The 21,345-nt window shown below is 50.1% G+C and overlaps 1 protein-coding gene across 6 annotated transcripts in view; it reads right to left on the bottom strand.

The window, feature by feature from the left end:
- The window catches only part of ARID1A (AT-rich interaction domain 1A), a 62,872-nt gene extending 42,302 nt beyond the window's left edge, over positions 1-20,570 (bottom strand). For 2 of the 6 annotated variants that reach the window (XM_064471308.1, XM_064471309.1), the window contains exon 1: positions 17,965-19,147. In XM_064471308.1, coding sequence (XP_064327378.1) covers positions 17,965-19,116 — 1,152 coding nt within the window. In that variant the 5' untranslated portion in view covers positions 19,117-19,147. Of the gene's footprint in view, positions 1-17,964; positions 19,148-19,180; positions 19,637-19,914; positions 20,097-20,479 lie in introns of those variants that run through there. The other 4 variants (XM_064471310.1, XM_064471313.1, XM_064471312.1 and 1 more) reach the window with 4 other exon arrangements.
- Positions 20,571-21,345: the final 775 nt, after the last annotated feature.

The raw sequence follows: 21,345 nt of genomic DNA, 5'->3' as shown, positions 1-21,345 counted from the left end.
TTTCCTGTGGAACGCCTTGAAGTGAGAAGCACATGGCTAATCTGCATAAAAGCAAAGCCACACCACTCCTGCCAGGAAGGTTAGTGCTCGTAATCTCTGGCCATGGAGCTGGCTGCCTGCGAGGACTTGGACCCACGCCTGATAACCCAGAAAGAGCCGAGAACAGATGGGCAAGGACCCCGGCAGAAACAGCACCGCACGTGACTCGCCACATGGCCCCGCAAGCACAAACTATTGTTTGGCTGCTGAGCGCCGGTACAAAGGCAAGCCTGACCGAGCCCTGCGAATTCAGCGAGAGGTGCAGCTGCTCCCCTACCACCGTCAGGCTGGCCGGGGGACAGGCACCACCAAACCCCAGAGGCCTGGAAGTCACCAAGCTGAGAAGATGCTGACCAGCGCCGCCACTGGTTGACACCGTCCCGCAGGCTCAGAGAACGAACTGCTCACCTCCCAGAGGATGAATCCGGTTGGGACGTTACTGAAGTGAAGAAAGTAGGTCCCGGTAGAAGACCATGCTCTCTCCTTGCGTCTCCTACTCCTCATTATGCAAAGGCAAGGGCAAGCAGTCTCTGCAGCCAGTGAAGTTACAAAGCAAGATTGTCATGTTGGCTATAAAATTGTATTAGTGATGGACTATGCTGGGGAAGGGGAATTATTTTCCCTAAGAATTAGTCAGCTGGTATCATGGTCATATTGGGTTTAATCATTGAAACCAGGCAAGAAAATAAAATCACTCATGCTCCCCCAACCTTTCTGTGCCATTTCTATCAAAATCAACAAGCTGAAAAATCAGGGATAGCAGCATCATCTTAACAGGCTGCTAACACCTACAGTGGCTCATGGAAAGACGTGGGTTCAACACCAGCAGCTTTCTGTTTTTCAGGGCCTTCCACCCCATTGAGAAACACCAACCATGCCAAGGCAGGCAGGGGAACCTCCACGTGAGAGTCACAGCAAATGGAGAATTACTCAGGAAAAATATTTTGCCTTGATCACAAGGCTGCCAAGAGGCTTTTATCAACTGAGCGTTCACGTTTCTAAAAAGCAACCCTAATCTAAGTAGAGAGGCTGCACTGACCTTTGCCATTTCTAGTATGTTCCACATCCTCTGGAGCTACCAAGAGCTCAGGCTGCTGTGAGACACCAAGACTGGGTAAGGTCTTGGAGGTCCCAACATCCAACACCATTAACACCTGCCTCCACTAACATCCCTGCCTCCAGGGACGAGGGATTTGACCTCCCACCTCTAAGCCCCCCCCTACACTAAACCTCTGCCATATTTTCAAGTTCAAAGGGTACTATGGGAGTTATGCTGCCTGCAGCATCAAGGCATCAGTGCCTTGACCAAGACGACCCAATTTTCCAGGTACTCACCAGTGTTAAGCTATGGTAGGTGTGATGGTGCCTGCACCCAGTGTGATGGTACTAGCAAACAAGTGCGAAACGCGCAGCGGGGGTTGCCCCGAGCTGTGAGCACAAAGCCTTGCAGACCCACGAAAGCCAGCCAGGCTGTGCCGATGCACACCAGCTGAAGTCTAACGCAGGCAGATGGTTACTCCCTTGTGACATCATCCAACCATGGCAACGCCATGATGTCACTGGGAAAACAGAACTAACGGGGAGGAGGGAACACAGCGACATCCAATGGGCAGCTCAAGAGCATGGCATCACAGAATGCCCCGAGTTGGAAGGGATCCGCAAGGATCATCGAGGCCAGCTCCTGTCCCTACACGGGACAACCCCAAAATTCACACCCTATCTCTGAGGGCGTTGTCCAAGTGCTTCTCGAATAGCATCAGATGCTTCAGCAAGCCCTACCTTCAGCTGTAGGTCACTCTCACGCTCAAGTCTGCACTTCGGGCACTTTCATGCCCAACTGTTTCTCCTTAAACTCCACGCACAAGTAACTCCAATTCCTCCATAGCCAGTCTAGAGAGTTCAAGCTGAGAAAAAGAGCACAAACTAACAACCGTCCTCATTCGTGAGCAAGCACAGCTCATCTTCCAGCGAGGAACACTTTCATCTGACCTATTTAAGGTGCAACTGGCTGCGCTAAGGTCAATATCCCAGCCTGAACTTGCTGCCTTTTATAGCCTTCTGAAGGGCCAGTGCCCTGGGTCATACTTCACTGCCTCTCTTCCTATGGCGGTCTGCTTTTAAAGAGAGATGGAAGAGGCCGAGGGAAAATTGAAGTTAAAATAAAAAGAAAAATCCTATTGTAGTAGATGAAGATGCCCCCAAAAAGACAAAACACCTGGAAAACCCCACAGCAAACACTACAGTGATGTGAACCAAGTGTCTTACCAGGACAGTTTAAACAACCTGCTTGTTTTACTGAGAACGTCATCACTGAAATGCGCACTTCCTTTTTTTTCTTTTCCCCTCCCTTTTTTAAATTTGAGAAATCCACCAACTTCCTTCAGTCCCTCACCAGAAGCAGGGCAGCACACCAAGCCTGCGCCGGCACTGCTCAGCACCCATCAGTTAGTTTCCTTGCCCCTCCAGGGCAGCACCCATCACTTTGGGAAACAAGCACTCTAGAGGAGACCGAAGCCAACGCTTCTGCGAGACAGTATGGCTCCTGCAAGCATCAGGCCAATGACAGCAAACAAATGCCCAGTGTCTGCTGTACAGTGACAGTTAGCTCTGCTTGGAGGTGCCCAATGGGTTGTCCTTCCCCAGCCTCCCACACCTCGCCCCAGTAACGAAGCGGGCTGGGCTGCTCTGCCTCACACCTGCAAGCTCGGGGTACCAAAACCTGATTTTTGGAATATAGTACAGGATTGGTTTCAGGGTTATAAACGCTCACCCTTCAGAAAGTTGCAGGACAAATGAATTTTTATGTAAGCTACAGAAAAATAAAACTCCCCATCTCGCCCCCACAAATCCCAGAATCTAACTTTGATTTTAATATATAACCGAGAGGCAACGTATAATATCGTCTCACTATTGATGGCCAATGCAGACTAAATTATTGGATGCCAAAGCATTCAGATAACTGACCTCTGGCCAATAGTTTCAGTTCTGCAACTAGAGGGAGCCTGGTTTTTCTTCTGACTTTTTCCAGTAGGTCAGAGTTTGACCAAAGACACTTTCTATTCCTCTAATCTTCTGCTAACACACAGACCTCAGAATAAGCTAACGCTACACACAAAAGGAAAACAGGACATTTTCTAAATTACTTCAGTCACCTGCTTCTAACCAAGAGTCATTTGGAGCTCTTATAAACCCAAAGTGAGCCCTGTTAAATGTTACTCCTTCCCTCGATTATACATTTATTACACCAGTTCCTTTGGGGAGATTTTCTGTAAAGCCAGGATACTAAGTTTTACCAGTGGAAAAACGATGAGTAAGTTTTCTCCAAGCAGCTATACTGTGAACCATATCTTCCTGGCTAAACACAAATCAGTAATTACCCTATTAATGTTTCTCAGCAAGAGGCCAGTCCACACATCTCGGAGGACTTGCTTAAGCACCACTCTTACTAATACTCTTCAAATTGATTAAAACTGACCAGAGTTTTGCTTACAGGATATATCATTACGGAACATTTTATTCCTGAAAGAAGTCAAACAGATGAAGGTGATCTGGTGGGGAAGTGAAATGAGAGCCCCACCTCAAACCCTCACTGGAAATAACCCAACAGGAGTACAATGTTCGCACCCAAGTACTAGCAGCGTTCTGGGTTTTTTTCTGTTTTTTTAAAAGGTGGAGGGCAGGAAGGTGCCATGCCTGCCTGTGTTTTAAACAAAGTGCATTTGTTGATCTCATCTTTCCTTCCCAGCCTGACTTTAAGCCCTCCTTAATAAATTCAACAAATCCAGCTTATCAAGGCTCTGGATTTCAGCTCCTTTCTTTAGTCCGTTCTCTCTGACACATGGCCACACTGCTTATCACACCACACTATTTAGGTATCTCTCAGGACCCTCGCGATAATATTTCAACCTCTACCATATCTAAAGACGACACACAACTGGTTTTCTGCAATCTCCAGGATCTACTTGAAGGCAGATGCACGCTCACATTAACAGGACATTTTTCTGGACTTGTGAAGAGCTTTGGTATGAAAGGACCTGAAGTAAGATTTATGTCAAAAACACCGAGGTGGGATGACCTGGGAGAGGGGAAATTCTGCTTTGTTTTTATGCAAAGTTAGGACCAGGCCAAACCTTGCCCACAGCCGGGCCCACACAGCACCCCTGTCCTCCCAAGATGTGCAAGCAACACGAGGACAGGTTCCTCACAGGCACCTCTCCTGCCTGCAGGCTCAGTGCACATCCTTGTGCAAACAGCACAAGGGATCCCCTACCACCTGAAAGTTAGGCAGCAACCAGAGGACTCATTTCCCTTTCCCTCCACCTCTCTTTTGAGAGAGCCCAGGCTGAGCCTGCCCGTGGCACGGCTCGCTCCCGCGCTCTGCAGCAGGCTGGACAACGCACGTTGTCCCTATCTGATAGCCCAGCCCAGCCCGGATGAGTCGGCTGGGCAATCGGTTCCCTCTTTATCAAACAGACACTGAAGTGGAAGCAGGAGCTGACAGCTACCTACATGGGTATTTGAACATGGCAGGAGACTCTGACAAACTCTATTTTACCAAATTAAATGCAGTCAAAATTAAAGGATTGTGACTCTTTTGCAACAGCCAGAGACTGGTGAAATTTTCAGATGTTTCACAGATAGCTGGAGTCAGACTACAGTTTGTGATTTAGATGGGCAGTGTGATCTCTGTCATCTCCAATAATTTTGACTTATATTTCTTATATTTAAGCACGGAAACTATAATTTCCTTCTAGCCAAATAATTAGGCAACTAGCTAACCCCTCACTCCAGACTTCAACTCACTTTAGAAGCACACTATTCAGCCAACTTGCCAATATTCCCGAAGTGCCACCATCGACCCCTCCCAAAACCTAAACACCACCAAGATGTAAAGAAAGCTGCACCTCAGCTCTGTGGGGGATGATCCCAAGGAACACAGGATAGTTGTAATGAGGTGGTGTTCCTTTTAAGATGGAAAGAAACTTCCTTCCTGAATATTAAATCAGGTTTTAAGTTTAGCCAACCTCCTACGTCTGCTCTAATGAACTGGAGGCAAGTCAACAAAAAGACGGTTAAGTGTCTCATTACAGCATTTTCGTTCCAGGCCTACTTACACACTAGAAGGAGCAAGCAAGCTCATGTTGTACCACAGAAATGGGACCGGGCCAAGAGCAAGCCATAAAAAAACAAGAGGAGGAAGTGCTAGGATGGAAGAGCAAAATTATTCTAAGTGTCACCGCTACTTAAGTGATCTAATTTCGATCAGTAAGAAAGCAGCTGTTCCAGATCACTAGCAAGATGCAAAATATTTGCACTAAGCACCACTGAAAACCTGAAAGGGCTCCAGAAGCCCCAGAAATACGTTCAGACAACTGTGACCTGTGGCAAACTTCGGTCATCCAGCTGATTCTCCGTAACCCCTGTTTCCTTTCAAATGGGCAATACTGATCTCACAGAGAGATGTCGTTTGCTGCTGAACACGGTAGTGGTTTTCCAAAACTTTAGGCCATTTGCCCAATGCAAGAGGCTCACTAGAGCTTACTCTCCAGAACAAAGTTAGTTCTATCAATTCATTAAAAGCCCTTTCTGCACAGAAATGCAACGGGTCCCGGTACACATTCAAGAGCTGATAAAGCACCTTCAGCAGAGCCTCCTAGCTTCCTAAAAACAATTTCTTGCTAGCTCTTCATCCGTAAAATGCAGCATTGCAGGTTTCTACCCACTTCTGTCTGTCTGAAAGCTCAATTGGTATTTGAATATCTCATCACTTTGCAAATTTGTCTCATTTTACACCAGAATAAAGGGCAGCTGAACAGACTCAACTGGGCAGGCAAATTCCCATTACCTCCTACCACGCCAGGTTGGTATGGGCATACCTGAGAAGCATCTCAGGATCAGGTCAGGGCTCTAAAACACCACAGATCTCCATGGTCCTAACTCTCCTACCACACACAACACTAAGATGGAGGAGGACGCGGCCACGCTCATTTTAAAAGAGAGGTACAGCTGTCAGAGGCTACCTCATCTCAGCATGCAGAGCTCCATCTTGTCCAGAGCAGCTGCCTGCTTTAATAAGAGCTGCGTGTCAGGGCCTGTAGTTTCTCCAAGCTACGTTTCAGCATTACACAGGCTCTCCCTTGCTTCTGCAGAAAAACTGAATTTATTTAAAAGCGTGTACAATGCAACATAAAGGAAGATCAAAATAATCCAAGAAATCTGAGTTTTGGAATGAACCTGTGGAAGAGACAGGCAATCTCAGTTTAAGATAGCACAAAACTCTGCTCCATCACCCTCGCCTCGCAGGCCTTGAATTCGAACTCCCGGTCGAGTGGCGGACATCACCTCTGCTCTGCGACGGGGTAATGCGGATCAGCCAGCTGTAACTGCCCAAAGGCACACCCTTATCCCAGCCAGGAGCAGGGGGCAGGGGGTGGGTGGGTAATGACCTGCTAATTATTTCAAGACTGTCTCAAACATACCTCAGTTACAGGGTAGCAGCAGCTGATGTTCAGAGCGCACTCTGTATTGCGCTGGCGTTAGCCCTAGCATCACCTCATTAGAAAGCAACTTAGTACACCTTAAACCCCCTCCATCCCTCCTGAACCAGCCACGGGATGTTATATCCAACACGAAACAAGGTAACAAAGCCTTGTTTTGCTAACAGGCGGAAGAAAAGTTATTTCCCTTCTCATTACAGCAGCTGACAAATTTGGGTGCTATTTTTGTGGATTTTATTGAGCCTTCTCTTATTTTAGCCTTAAAATTCAGCCTTCAAGACTCCACTTCGGTTCCACGGAACCAAAAATATTTTAAATTGCAGCAATGACAAGTTACCATCTGCATTTACCAAGGATGCGCTCCGTAACTTTATAGCAAGCAACCACCAATCTCCAGTATTTATACCCAAATGAACTATTTGCATCCAGAACGCAGAGCTGCTGTCGTGCCTGCGTTGGTAAGAGAGGAGGTTGGGGGAGATGAAACGACTACGTAGGCAAGAAACTCAGAGCTGCAGCCAAGCCAGCTCCCAGACAGCAGTGAAGACACACTACTGGAGCCTTCATCAAGCCAACGCTGTCGTGATTCAGGTTTGTTACACTTGGCAAGCCCAACACGAATCCCAGCCCCGCAGTGACACAAGGTCATCGTTATTTGAAAATAACAATAATTAAAAAAAAAAAAACAAAAAAAGAAAAGCCCACCAGCCCTTGGTTATAGTGATTTTTTGAGGTCTGGGTCCACTACCCCACACCCGCTTCTGACCTTGGGCTTTTATTCCATCTACGCACAGGAAAATCCAGCTTTCTTTTAAAGCAAAATGAACAACGTGGGGAGTTGCTTAGCAAGTCGAAGGGAGTGCGTGCTGGCAGCCAGTGAGAAGATACAAAAATTCACAACTGTGCCAATGCCATGGGGGGAGGAGGAACAGCCAACGCTGCAAAGTCTTCACTGGTTTCAGGAACAGGTATAACAAGAAACTGTAAGACAACTCATAGGAGAAAAGGGAGATGAGACATGACTGTACTTTGACAGCAGTGACAACTCTAAACAGTTTATTGCCATTTACAGAGCGATTGGATTTAAAGCTAACCTTAATACACGTTCACCATTTGGTACAAGTATCGCTGTTGCCTTGACACAGTGCACTTCCAACATATTCTGCATTCATCATTAAAGCCAGTAAATCTACACTCTGAAGCTCAGCAGCAAATTATACCACGATCTCCTGATACAATATGCCTAACGAGTTATTCACCTGAGCATGCAGACAACAGATTTAGCACCTTGCTCCGGAGAAGGGAGGCAAGGGTTAAGGGCCAAAACACAGTTGAAAGCCAGGGAGCACTCAACGGCTCTGGGATATTTCATAGAACACTAATCACTTCATCTGATTTTAATTCCTGACACCAAATCAGCATATAGCTTTTCAAAGGAAATCTTGTCCTAGATTGCAAGGTAATCAATCACAATTAACGTGGAAACAAGCTTTTGCAATGCTGTCATGCCCTGTGAACCGAACAGGAAGGCCAGAGAAAGCGCTTTAGAAATATCGCTGAAGTACAGGCAGGTAGGATAATTCAGGATAGGTCTGTCAGCCTCTTCTGCACCTCCAAGAGTAGATAGTAGATAGCCAGGCATTTTGCTTCTCCTCCAGAGCATGAGCTGAATAGGAGTGCTTTTCATGCCATTTCTGTTATGAACCCTCATCCAGGATTAGCACACTCATCACCCAAAAGTCCCTTCCCCACTAACATGCCTGTTCCAGGGGAGCCACGTTCTGCCCGCAGGCAGCTAAAAACAACATTTCCAGCAAGACGATTTTTCGTAAAACTAAAGAAAACTATTTGAGGTGTAACCCCATGTCCAGGGAGAAAGTGTTATCTAGCAGTTATAGCATTAACCTTGATTTTGAGAGATATGGCTTTGAGCACCTGCTCTGAAGATTTCCCATGCCCCCAGTTGTAGGGTGCAGAGGCAAGGAAAGGCTTCTGGGACATGGAGAACTGCTCATGCTAGCCTCGCTGGTATATCACAATAAACTGAAAGACTAGGACATACTTTGATACTTCAATGCTTCCTGTCACAATACAGTCCAATTATCCACACACAGCCTGAAAAAAAATAAATGTTCAAATCTGTTATATACAGCAGCTGCCGCGAATCCTTTCCAGGGGATCCAAGCACTACAGTTACCACAAGCTCCCCCCACAACAGTTAGCAAATTCGTTTGGAGGGGTTTTTAATAAAAAAATACCACCACCACCCCATGCACACAGCTACCCCAGCCCAAAGGGCTCCAGTACTCCTTAGACCACTGAAACAACACGTGCAGCCACAGCACAACAAAAAGGCAGCTCCTGGGAACACGGGATCACGCTCTGTAAACTGCCCTTGAATAGGAAGCCTTTTCCTTGATTAGCAATGCCAGCTCCAAAGTCAGAGGTATTTAATATAAAGAAAAAAAAAAAATCAAGTTTTAACTAATTCCAGCAACTTCCCCCGTTTCAACATATCTTCTGCATAGAGGTAAGAACTTTCCTTCAAACCATTTCACAAGGAGTACGTCTGAGGGAAGACCACCTCTAGTCCGGCACTGGTTTAATTATTTACGTACAGTTAATGAATACCAGATTCTCCTCCTAAACTTGTACAGGGTGCATAGTCCTGCAGTCATTTGGACTTTAAATCCATCATCAGACTGTTATGAAGTACAAAACTCCAAGCAAGCCTACAGGAAGGATCCAATACAGAGAAGCACAGAGCAAGCCCCGTCAGCTCCAGGACCCTGGAATAAGTTCAGGTGGCAAAGCAGGACAGACAATCCCTTCAACGCAAACCCCAGTGAACACAGTAATGTGGAAGTAAAGGGAGACATTTTGCAATTTAACTAGCAAATTTAACTCAAGGAAACAGGGGATGGGCAGAAAGCTACACATTTAAAAGCAGGTTACCCACTTATGCCTCTGTTCCCCATACCTAGAGAGACTAGGACAACAACAGATAATCAAATAAAATCATTTGAGTTGGAATATTTTTCCTAATGTCCACTGCTAAGGGTAGCAAAGCACTGAAACAGACTGAGGCAGCTCCATCGTGTTCGTCGCCGTCTGCCCTGTCCCCAGGTATAGCCGATCCTGCCCTGAAGCAGGACAGCAGGCTAGATGACCTTTTGAATTCAGATCCAGACGGCTGTTCAATGCGAAAAATAGTCACCTACAAAGACAACGCAGGCAACGAACCGACAGCAAGATTTTGCACTCAGCGCAGACTAACTCTGCACGTTCCCCTCATCAAAAAGATCAAATTCAGTGCCGCAAACCCAAAACAGAACGGCCACTTTCAGAGCAAGTACTCTCCCTCTTCTGCGCCTCGTGCTTCTCAGACCCTAATCACAGTGCTGAAACTACTGCTTTGGACACCAATAGTGTTAAGAAAGTACAAACCCGCTGTCGACAATTTGAGCTGGCTGGATTAAGCACCGGTCTGAGTGTATCCCACATGTCAGCCCTGGCCGGGGCAGAGCAGGTCTCCCACCACGGCGTCTGGAGGTGTAGCTGCAGCTGTGGTCTGTGCGCAGGTTTTAAAACATTCCTGTTCGGTTATTCACAGGCAGGGTGCCAGAACGGTGCTGACATCAGAAGGGAAATGGTAATTTTCAGGGTTTTTCTTAGTCAAACCTGAATGAAATTTCACAAGCAAGTGGAGGGGGGGGCCGGGGAGGGGGGGGAAGTACTTGTTTAACCCAGTAATTCTCCCCAGGGGAAATTCCAGAGTCCTCCTAACCTCAACAATTTCTCTTTGAGAAGAGTCACAGAATCTCTCAGGATGGAAAGTCACGGCCACCTCAGGCCACAGTCTGACATCAGTGACCACCAAAACGCTCTCTGCTCCCAGCCACATGCAGGATGTCACCATCGCATCGCACCAAAAAACTTAGAAGTGCTCTTCGGTCCGCTCTGGGTCGCCACATGGCCAAACACACTCACAAAACACAGGGCAAGGCTACAGCAGGCGCGAGCAGCGGGGCTCTGCTCCACGCAGAGGGGACACTGGCTGCGTCAGGGTCCCCCACAGCTCCTCTGGAAACTACTCCCCATGTCTGACTGGCAGCTCCTTGGGATAGTTTGAGCATAATATTAATTAGCTGGGGAAAGAAAAGTTACCCAAGTTAAAAAAAAAAGGGGGGGGGGGGGGGGGGGAAGAAAAGAAAAAGTAGCAATTGGATTTGTCCTTGAAAGAGCTTCAATTATTACCGCGAACTTAAGGAAATAATGACATGCTGGTTATCGCATGAAATGCCAATAACTGTAATGGAGTAGTGGCTTCTTCAGAGTTATTTACGCAAACTGATTTTTCATGGGAATTTAATAGGAATTAACACGTACACTCTCTATCTCCACGCTCTCACCCTCCCATAAAGAAATCTTTAACATGAGTATTTACAGAATTAACCGATCCCCCTTCTTTATTTGCTCCTACCCACTTCTGTCCCTTTTTTCTCCCCCAAAAAATAAAAAAAGAACATGACTAGAAACTAGATTCTGCTCCAGTTACCATCTTACTCTGAACACATAAAGCAAAAAAATTATTTGCTGAGAAATTCTGAAGTAGCTTTTATTAAGTTTACCTATCATTATGTAGCATCCTTTAGATTTCACTACAGAAAGCTCAAGCCTACGTTGTGTAAATACTTACTGAGCTGTCACTGAAACTCAGAAATACTCCAGAAAGAACATGGGGGCAAACCTAGAAATGCTCTTCTCGACGTAGTAAAAAAAAAAAAAAGCACACCACTCAAAAATGCTCAAGCTGCACGACTGAACTGCTGAGTTATAACACTGGGAGTGCAGGTGCACAGAAGAAGAGTAAGAACTGGGAACCCCTCCCTCATCCATATGTTAATACCTATTATCATCTGATTAAGACACTACAGGAACTGGTAAAATATGTACATGAGCTCAGTCCTGAGAGAAGCAGCTCCTCCTGTTCCAGCCCCGCTTCTTTCGTTCTATGAGCCTCCGAGAGCAGGCTCGGGTGCTGCTTCTTTAAAGCGCAGAACTCCATTAAAAGGGTCTTAATATATTCGGCTAAAATCATCCACTAGGGAGGAAAAGATGGTCTCGCACTTACAGCACAGGATGAGACTCAGAAGACTTATATTCCACTCTCCGCCCTGTCCCAGCCCTAGTGCCTCGCCTTGGCAAGTTCCCACTTCAGCATCTCAGCTGCTTCTGCTGAAAAAACAGTCATTGCAAGAACTTAAGACCTCGCGTTCCTCCTCTACGTACCAGGGCAAAACAAAAGACTGCCTGAAACCTGGTTTCTACAGAATTTCAGCCTTAAGAATGATAAGCATACACTCAATCCAGCAGAGATGACATTAAATTTCTGACTGGAATTTTACTGGCTCGATTTATCAACACAGCATGGTCTTCCCAAGCCCACAGAAAGTGCACACGGTCTCTCTTCAGGTGACCCAACTTCTCAGCTTTTCCAGCCACTAAAACGAGAAACAAAAAAAGCATCAACTCCTCCCATGTCATCCAGGAACAGGGGGACAGCAGGGACCCAGACAGAAGCATGTCAGTTTTGGTCCAGTGTGGCAAAGAAAACTGTTTTTTTCCTCCAGTCCCACCTGTTATTCACTTCTAGCTGGAGATTTATGGCTTTGGCTAACAGACATCCAGTATAGTTTATCACCGCACGTGCATAACCTCCGGATAAATTAAAGGTTGGACTTCTTGATATCAGCACATGACAGAAAAACTTTTGCAGGACTTCTCAAAAACATTTGTTTCCCCAGGAAGAGCATTTCCTTTATTTTTTCCACCAGAACAAAAGGGGTGATATTATTACCTTGCTGATGGCTTAAGGACCCTTCCAGAAGAAAATGCAAGTAGCTGTAACAGCAATGATAAATACTGAGAAGCTTACCTTTTTTTATCGCCCCCCCCCCCCCCCCCCCCCCGCAATTCCGCTTGCCTGCCTTTGGTTTCTGCTTTGCTACTGCTGCTACTTGAGAGTTTCAAACATTCTTGGCAGGAACTGGGCAATGGCATGCTGATGAGCTTTTCCCCAGAGCAATCCATCACACAGGAGTTGCAATTCAAAAAAGAAATCAAACTGACTAGACAAAGAGTTTCAAATACACAGGGTAAAAACTGGAAAGGGCATCTTTCTCCTCTAATATTTTAATTACCGAGATCACAGATTCAGATTCATAGGGTAAAAACTGGATTTCCAAGTTGGTGGTGTTCCTTTGCAAAGAGCAGGAAGAAAAAATGGTGGAAAAGTCGCAAATGAGGTAACAGATAAAACCAACCGCTGCGCTGTTTCGCCTCATTTTAGACATTAGCTTCTCTCTGAAGGAAAGCTGCTGGGTTTTTTAATACGGTCTTCGTGTAAGACCCTTAGTAGGGTCTCGTGTAATACTGCTGTAACATAGTGTCCATTGACCAGTGTTCTCAGTGAGACTGCAGAAAAAAAAACAAAGTATTATGAACATACTAAGCTTACAAGAACAGTAAGACACAGCTATCTAACAGAACATTTGATTCTCATGTTTCCCCAGCCCCTGTTTCTAGTACTATTTAAGAACAGGGAAGAGGTTCTGCCTGTTTGTTGAGCAGTTGCTTCAGGAAACACAAGTTGTAGCAGGTAAAAGGAATTAAACTGGACAGTTTTAGGAAACCAGTAAGCATTCTAGCCAAAAAAGAAAGGAAAAAAAAAAAAGCCTGGAAGTCAAACATACAACCTTCCAGAAATGACATTTCTGTCTTGCAACCAACAACATGATTACAAGAGACACCAAATGTAGAAACCCTCCCCTAGCCCAGATAATAAATAAGGATTGACAGAGCATTTCACTTGTACTTCGTAGAAGGCAGGTAGGCAAGCCTTGCTAGCCCCATTTCACCAAGGAAAAAAAATACTGCAGAACAATCCTGTGGTTTGTCCCAGGTTTCCCAGTAAACTGGTGGTGAAAAGGGCAGGGAAAAAAGCTCCAGCTGAGAGTCAGAATTGAGGTTTACTGTCCAGTACCCTACACATATCCTGCCTGGAAACATTAGTCACCTCAAAACTGAGCATCAAGGAGATGCTATTTCAGAAAACGAGATTTGAAGAGAATCGGGCAACCCCCTAGTTTACTTCAGATTAGCGCAGACTATATGAAAAGGTAAGACAGCAAACCTTCAGCGTCCACACCTGAATTAACTAGATCTTAACAACAAAATTAAACCAGCATAGTTTTCCTACTTTTTCTAGAACGGACAAGGCCTAAAATCACTCATTTGGCGGCAAACCCTACCCCAAAAAAAGATGATGTACCACTCTCCATTTTGTTGGAAAGGTCTAGCGCGTACTACACCTCACGAGCAATTCAAGGGCTCCTAACATTACAATGCTAAGCAAGGAAAAACCCTGCCACGCAAGCCAACAGGAGCCAGGTCTCGATTTCCGATTCCAAGATATCGCAGCTCATTGGCAGCACAGAGCCATTTGGTGCCAATTTAGTTTAAAAAAAACATATTTTCAACAACATTTCTCATGCCTCACTTGCTACTGAAGTTGAGATCTAAGTCAACAAAAAATAGCTATTGTATGGCAACAGGCCCAAAAGCATTTTTTAATTAACTTACTATTTTTAAGCTGCCTTCACTGAACTTAGAACAGAGGCCTAGAGATGCCCACGCACCTTTGAGGAGGTTATCCAACCCGTCGGGGTTTAATGCGATCCAAAGACATCTCCCGTTACAGGAGACATCATTTGTTGTAGCGAAAGCGCATACCACGAGAAATGCCCACCTATTAGTGGGAGGGAAGTCCTTTTTCCTAAGCAGTATCCCTCAAGTCCCAAGCCACTGGGAAAACGTTATTATTAAGAACAGCTACACGCTCTGAGGGGAAGGGAGGTGGAAACAAATACATGATAGAGCTGGAAAAATTGAAAACTAAGATCCTGGCCTGGTTTCCTACAAGTCATTCCCACAGAAACACACAGATTTCTCATCCCACACACAGTAGAACAGCCATTCTGATCTCTTGAACCTACTCCACATTTCCCAGCTATAAAGGTCATTGGGGAGGGGAAAAAAGCAAGATCCTCTATCACAGCCCCGACAAACACAGAGCAGAGCACGCCTGCCTTCGCAGGGGCTCCCACTCGGCACCACCTTCCCAGGACCGACCAGCAAGTAAAGGTGTCCACAAGGGCTACAGACGGGAGCCTGTGCCTCTGCGCGAGTGACTGCTCTCATGTTATTACCAGAAATATTCCACCAATTCACACCAGAAATTACTTTGTCTTTCTTGACAATCTATGACATCACTCATAAATCCTAAAAAGCGTCAAAAATTAAAGGCACTTCTCTTTTCTGCATACTCCTGCTTCCCAACCCAAAAACCGCAGGTTTACTATCCCAGGGATTCCCTGGGAATAGGGAGGAAGGAACCCCACACAATTCCCACATCATCTTCTCCAAGCCTGCACCGAGAGATGATTCTCTTTCTAGTGTTTGGTCAGATGAATTACATTCTCCTCTCGCTCTCCCAGAGTTTCTCAGAAGTTAGGTGGTAAGTACCCTCTCCGTTCATCACTGTACAAGACAAAGAAAAGACACAAAAGCTTTAAATTCTCCCAATCTACGGAATTTAATAGAGTACACAGCGAAAGGAGGCTGTAATTTAGGACTGGAGTATTATTATTAATCAACCATTTCTTGTGGGCAGCACAGATGACATGTGGAAGCTTTTTTCATCTCACTAGATAAGACTGTTCTTTTCTTTTTGCAGTAGACAAAAAAAAAAAGAATTGTCAGTTTGAGTCCAATAATCCTTGGCACAAGAACGATTTTGGAGGGGTTATTTGGTTTTTGGTGTGGGGGCTGGTGGTTTACTTTTTATATACACTATTTGTACTAACCCAAAGTTCCATTAATTCTCAGAACAACTATTCATTAATAATTCCAGTTGATGGGACGAGTTACTCAGATATTATGAATACGCTACGTATCAGTGGCTCGCGGAATCGAGTTAAATTCATTTTCCAAGATAAAATTCATATCAGAATACTGACAGAAGCACACTTTCATCAGGTACGTGCTATAGTAAAACACCTGCATGAAAAGTTCAATCCAACACCATGTTTTGGCACACATTTTCTCCAAATTGAAGTTTTTCAGGGTACAAAAGGTACCTTCAAGCAAACACCGTCACGTCGTGACATTTGTCTGAATGTATTGCAGGTACACATGAACGTGTGCCTGGAGAGCCGAGATCTTCGCCGAGGATAATCGAATACTCGCTACCAGTTACCGTTGAACAGTTTGATGACCGCAGCAGAGATAAGATCCACTCTCTTAGAGAGCACTATTTCAATCTGACAGAAAAGACAATTAAGTAATTCAGGATGCTGAAGGAGACTTCAGCCTTCGGTAATCAAGGAACAAAAATTAAGCAGTTATCAGATCGACACAAGAGAAGTACTGAGCAAGAAACTCTGGAGGCTGCATGTCACACCACGCGGTATCAAATGTCTCCAAGCCAGGGCCTGAAGTTAGAGCAAAGTGCACAGAACGAAAAGGGAAGTCTGTCAGTCCTGCACGAGGCCACGACAGGCCTTGGAGATGCGTGTCTAAACACAGACAGTAACCTGGTTTTAACTGAGGTTTGCAGATATTAGATACCAGCATCTCTTTCCCCTGTACCTAAAATGTCTGATGCGTACACTGTACTGCTTTCTTCTCTGCAACCACGTTTCCAGCAAAGAGGTAATTCTACACATACAACAATAAATTTGATTTGCAGGCTCGTTTTTCCTACTTGCACTCCTCCGAAAAGCAAAGAGCTGTGACACTGTTGAGCCTGACCACGAGCAGCACCTGAATGTCTGTAATATGCCCTTTTATTTACAGGGGGAAGGAAACACATCAGCGCTCTACCCAAAGTCAGTCAAAACGTGCCCCAAGACGTACAGTTAGGGGCTCAGGCCTGTCCTACATTCAGGCTCTACTGAACGCAAATTGGTAATTCACCGTTTTCAGTGCTTCAGCCACAAGTTTGATTTTGATTGTTTTGTCATTTGGGTTTGGGGTTTTTTTTTTTCCCCCCTCTTAAGGCTGTAACGTACCCCAGAAACCCCCACATTCTCCATCTAATAAAGAATCCAAACAGCCGCAGTTTTGAAAAGGGCCAAAATTAGCCAAGAACAAACGCATCCTCAGACCCATCAAAGAAATCATTTATACCAAAGGGAAAGTCACATAACCAAAATAAACAGCAAGCCCATTGTGCAGAGCAGCCCTGCCACTGTTCCGACAACACAGACTCTATTCCGGGCTGCATAAAACATCACAAGCAAAATAAACCCAAGGTACAAACAAAATGCCATCGCCTCCTCTTTTGTTTCGGGCACAATGCAACAAGGGCAGGCTGTCTGGGGCTCCGCTCCTGCCGATGCGGGGCTGCCACCCAACCGCCTCAAGGTCACGGCCGGTTCCGGCGTGGAGGGAGGACGAGGAGGCAGCAAGCGAAGCGGCAGAGCTGCCGTGGGTCCGGGGCTGGCAGAAAAGCCGAGTGTAAAAGTTTATGAGCTCATCAGGATTGTTGTACCATTACATCAGAGGCAATTATAAATGGCCAAGAGCAGGAGATGGGGAGCCAATCAGATCACAGATAGGATGTCAACCTAAGACCAACTGTCTCCTGGCTTTGACAGAAGGATTTTACCTCCATAATTCAAATCCCAAACCAAAGCGATCTGCACTCACTGCTCCCATCGCCGAGCTGTTTACCGGCGCTCCCAGCCACAGGCCCCGGCCGACGGCCCGACGGGCCGCCCCACGGGGAAGATGGCCCCGACCGGCCCTACCGACCCGCGGCCGCCCGGGCGGACCCCGCCGCTCCCCGCCGAGGGGTGCGGGTCCCCCCCAACGCCCGCCCGAGGCGGGGGCCGCCGAGGGGAGCGGGGCGGCGGGGCCCGGGGCGGATGGCGGCGGCGGCGCTGCTGGGGCCACGCGTTTGGCCCGGGCGGGCCCGCCCGCAGCCCCGGATCCCCCCGCGCCCGGCCTCGCCTGCCCCTCGCCGCCCTCCGCCGGGGGCGGCCGACCCGCTCTCCCCCACCGGAGCCCCCGGGACCGCGGGGAGGCCGGCGGCGGCTCGCCGGGAACCTCGCACAAAGGCTGGGGAGGGAGGAAGGGAAGGCGGCGAGGCAGCCATTTTAGAGCGAGCGAGCAGGCACAGACAATGGCAGCTCCCCGGCAGCGCCGGCCTGGCGGGGGGAAGCCGCGGGAGAAGCGCCGTGTCCCCCCACCCCGGGCCCCTCGTCCCCCGCCGCCCCCGTCCCGGTCCGCTCCCGTGTCCCCGTCCGTCCGTGTCCCCCCCCCCGGCGCGCCGCCCGCCCGCCCCACGCGGCCCCGCCGTTACCTGCTGGGTCCTGCCGAGGGTCTGTCCTCCTCCTCCTCCTCCTCCGCCGCTGCTCCCGGGGCTCATGGGCGCATGGTGGCTCCTCGACGGGGCCCCGCCGGCCGCCGCGGCCCAGCCCTGGCTGTTGCCCCCGCCGTACTGCGAGACCATCTCCGCTGCGGCCGGGCCCTTGGCGGCGGCTCCCCCGTCCTGCGGCCCGCCGCTATAGTCGCCCCCGGGGTACCCCTGGTAGCCGCGGGCGGAGCTGGGGGAGGTGAGGAGCTGGTTGAGGGTGGGGGTGGCCGTGGGCTGCGGGGTGGCGCCCCCTCCTCCTGCGCCGCCGGCGGCCGAGGGCCCCATGACCCCGAAGCGCTGCTGCTGCTGCTGGAAGGCGGCGGCGGCGGGGGACTTGGCGCCGGCGGCCGCCGGAGCGGAGCTCTGCGCGCTGCCCCGGGGGGAGCTCAGGGCGTAGGCCTGGGGGGGAGGCGGGTAGGAGCCGGCGCTGCGACCGGCCGCATAGTAGGAGTTGTACTGGTGGTTGGGGAAGCCGTGCTCGGCGCCGCCGTGCGAGTTCTGGGGAGGGGGCGGCCCCGCGGGGGCTCCCGCCGGCCCCGGGTAGGACTGCTCCAGGCCCCCGCTCTGCAGCGCTGCCATGCCAGGGCTTTGTTGTCCGCCATGTTGGTGGAAGGCAGCGGCGGCGGCCGCAGCGGCGGCGGCGGCGGCAGCAGCCTGGGCGCCCCGGCCGTAGGGCTGCCCGAAGCCGTAGGCTGGCGGGGGCAAGGCGGCCGGGTGGGAAGGGGGAGGCTGCTGCGGCGGCTGCTGCTGCTGCGGCGCCCCCACCCCGTCGCTGCTGCCGCCGCCACCGGGCGGCTCCGGGAGGTTATTGTTCAGGGTGGCGGCGGCAGCGGCGGGCCTGGGGCCCGGGTTCCCGTTCGAGCTCTTCAGGTCGGACTCGGCCCCTGCGCCCCCTCCGTTGCTCTCGGCCCCGTCCTGCAGCTCCTTCCCCGTGGGGCCCTCGCTCTCCGCCTGCTTCTCGCCGCCGCCGCGCTCCGCCGCCTCACCCCCCGCCTCCTCCGGGGGACAATCCCGCTGCTGCGCCTCCGCTTTCTTCAGCTCGGATGGAGCCGGGGCGCCCAGGCTGCTGGCGGCGGCGGGGGCGACCTGAGCAGCCATGATCCCCCCCCCTCCCCACCCAGCCACCCCCCCCCGGACCGGTCCCCCCCGAGCTGCTCCCTGCCTGGCCGGCCGGCGTGAGGCCTCGCTGCTCTGCTGCTCCCCGCTCAGGCGGCGGCGGGCTCTTCAGGGCAGCGGGGGCTCATTCCCCCCCGGGCCTGGTTGGCGAGGCGGGGAGGGCTCCGCTGGGCTGGGCTTCCCGGGGCCTGGCCCCGCTGTACCTCCTCGGTTGCAGCCGGCGGAGAAAGGGGAGGAGGAGGGAGTGGGGGGGAAGGAGGAGGAGGGGGGGACCCGGGACGGGGCTCCCGGTGCGGGAGAGGCGGGAGGGAGGGAGGGGGGACACGGCGGGCGGGCGGGCGCCGTCCCCCGGAGCCGTGCCGAGCGGCGGCGGGGCCGGGCTGGGCGAGCAGCGCGGCAGCTCCCGACTCCGGTCCGCCGAGCGGGGCTCACTCCGACACGAGGCTCAGCACTGCCATTTTACCCAGCGCCGCGGCCGCCTGCCAAACCCGGAGCGGAGCGGAGCGCGGCCCGGACGGGAGCCTCCCCCCCCCGCCCGCTCCCCCCCCCGCCCGTCACAAAGGAGGAGCGGGCCGGCCCCGGCCGCTGGCGGCTCGGCGCGGCGGAGGCTGCCGCACGCAAAACCCGCAGCGGATCCGCGGAGCCGAGCCCGGTCGCCGAGCACCGCGCCGGGGAGGGGTGGCGGCAGTGGGGGGGGGGGGATCGGAGCGAACGGCGGGGGAGCTGGCGGCGCCGGGGCGGGGGGGGGGGGGACGGGGACGGCGGCCCGGCCTCCCTTACCTTCCCCGGGCGCTTCCCAGGCGACGTTCTCCGGCGGGAATCCTCCGGGAGAGCGGCGAGGGCGCAGGGCCGCCTTGCCCGCCACCGGCTCTGGGGTTTCGGCCCGTAGGTTAACGAAGCGCCTCTTCTTTGTCCCTAGAAATTCCATTTAGAATTAGGCTTTGCAAACTCTTAGCGGTTGTCATTTCCTCTCCGCCAGTTGTGTCCCTCTGGAAAAGGCGTTGGCAGTGCGCCAGAACTATAACTGCACACACGGACATCCAAGAAAGTCCGGTTCCCGCTCCTGCCAAAGCGACGGCAGTGGGCACTGAACCAGGAACTCCCTCGGGGCGGCTGGATGGGGAGAACCAAAACCACCTGAACGTGTCTAGACACAACACGTTGAGCAATGGGACGGGATGCTCTGGCAATCGCAAAGGGTAAGGCAGCGCCGGAGCTCCCCAGCTGTCAAGAGGTGAACCGAGAATTAGGCCGTGCTCTTCCGCAACCCTTTCAGACCCAGATTCCCACCTCCTCCAACCCCGCTACCTTTCCCAGAGCGGGAAGAGGGAGAGGAAAAACATACCTGGAAGTCCGTCCTGGCCACGGCCTGTCCCACGCCAGCAGGTTCTGCGGTTGTGTGTTTTACTTCAAATGGTTCGGGTCTGGGGCAGAGCCTGGAAGATACAAAAGGATGAGTTGTTTGGATTATAAAAACCAGGCTCTCAGAAATTAGGATGCAGTTGCCTAGTAAAAATGGCGGTCGTGGTACAGCTCAGATCTGGCTCCCATGGGCAGGTTTCTCCTCTGGAATATGGAAATATTTGGAAAAGTGAAGTTTAATTACATACAACTTTAAGGAGAGAAAAAAAAACATCAGAAAGCAATGGGTGGAAAGTCAAAAGACACTTCTGAGGTCTATGTCTGCCATTTTGGAACATCACCTCAAAAGAAAAAAACGGGGCAGCAGCGTTCCCAGCTCTACAGTGAAAAAGCACAGGGCTCTCCCCGAGTCTAATGATCAACGGGCCACGCCACAAGAAATCCTGTTTTAACAACACTGATGACGGTGGGGAAACCTGAGTCCGGAGCAAGAGGCAAGGCAATGCGTAGAAGGACTGAATCTTTGCCAGCGCTGTATGCCTGGTACGGCTGAAATGAAGATTTCGGTGTCTACTGCTGTCAGCTCAACCCTCACGCTCATTATAAAACTTATAATATAAAATATTTATCATCTAGAATGCAGGTGGCGGAACAAAGGGGTTTATTCCAAAGCTGGAAAGTGGGAGGGGAGGTGGGACAGGGCAATAAATAGCAAAATTTTACATGTATTCTAGAGCAATAAACTGCCCTGCGGGCTCCCGAACAAAGACAGCCTTGCCGTTTTACAGTCTTTACAGTTGACCCCGCAACGCGGAGCAGATTCCATCTCAGCAGATTGGTCAGTCGGTC

This window comes from Phalacrocorax carbo, chromosome 22 (assembly GCF_963921805.1).
Source record: "Phalacrocorax carbo chromosome 22, bPhaCar2.1, whole genome shotgun sequence".
Classification (NCBI taxonomy): Eukaryota; Metazoa; Chordata; class Aves; order Suliformes; family Phalacrocoracidae; genus Phalacrocorax; species Phalacrocorax carbo.
Note: the sequence above shows the minus strand (reverse complement) of the source record. Positions and strands in the feature narration are given on the sequence as shown.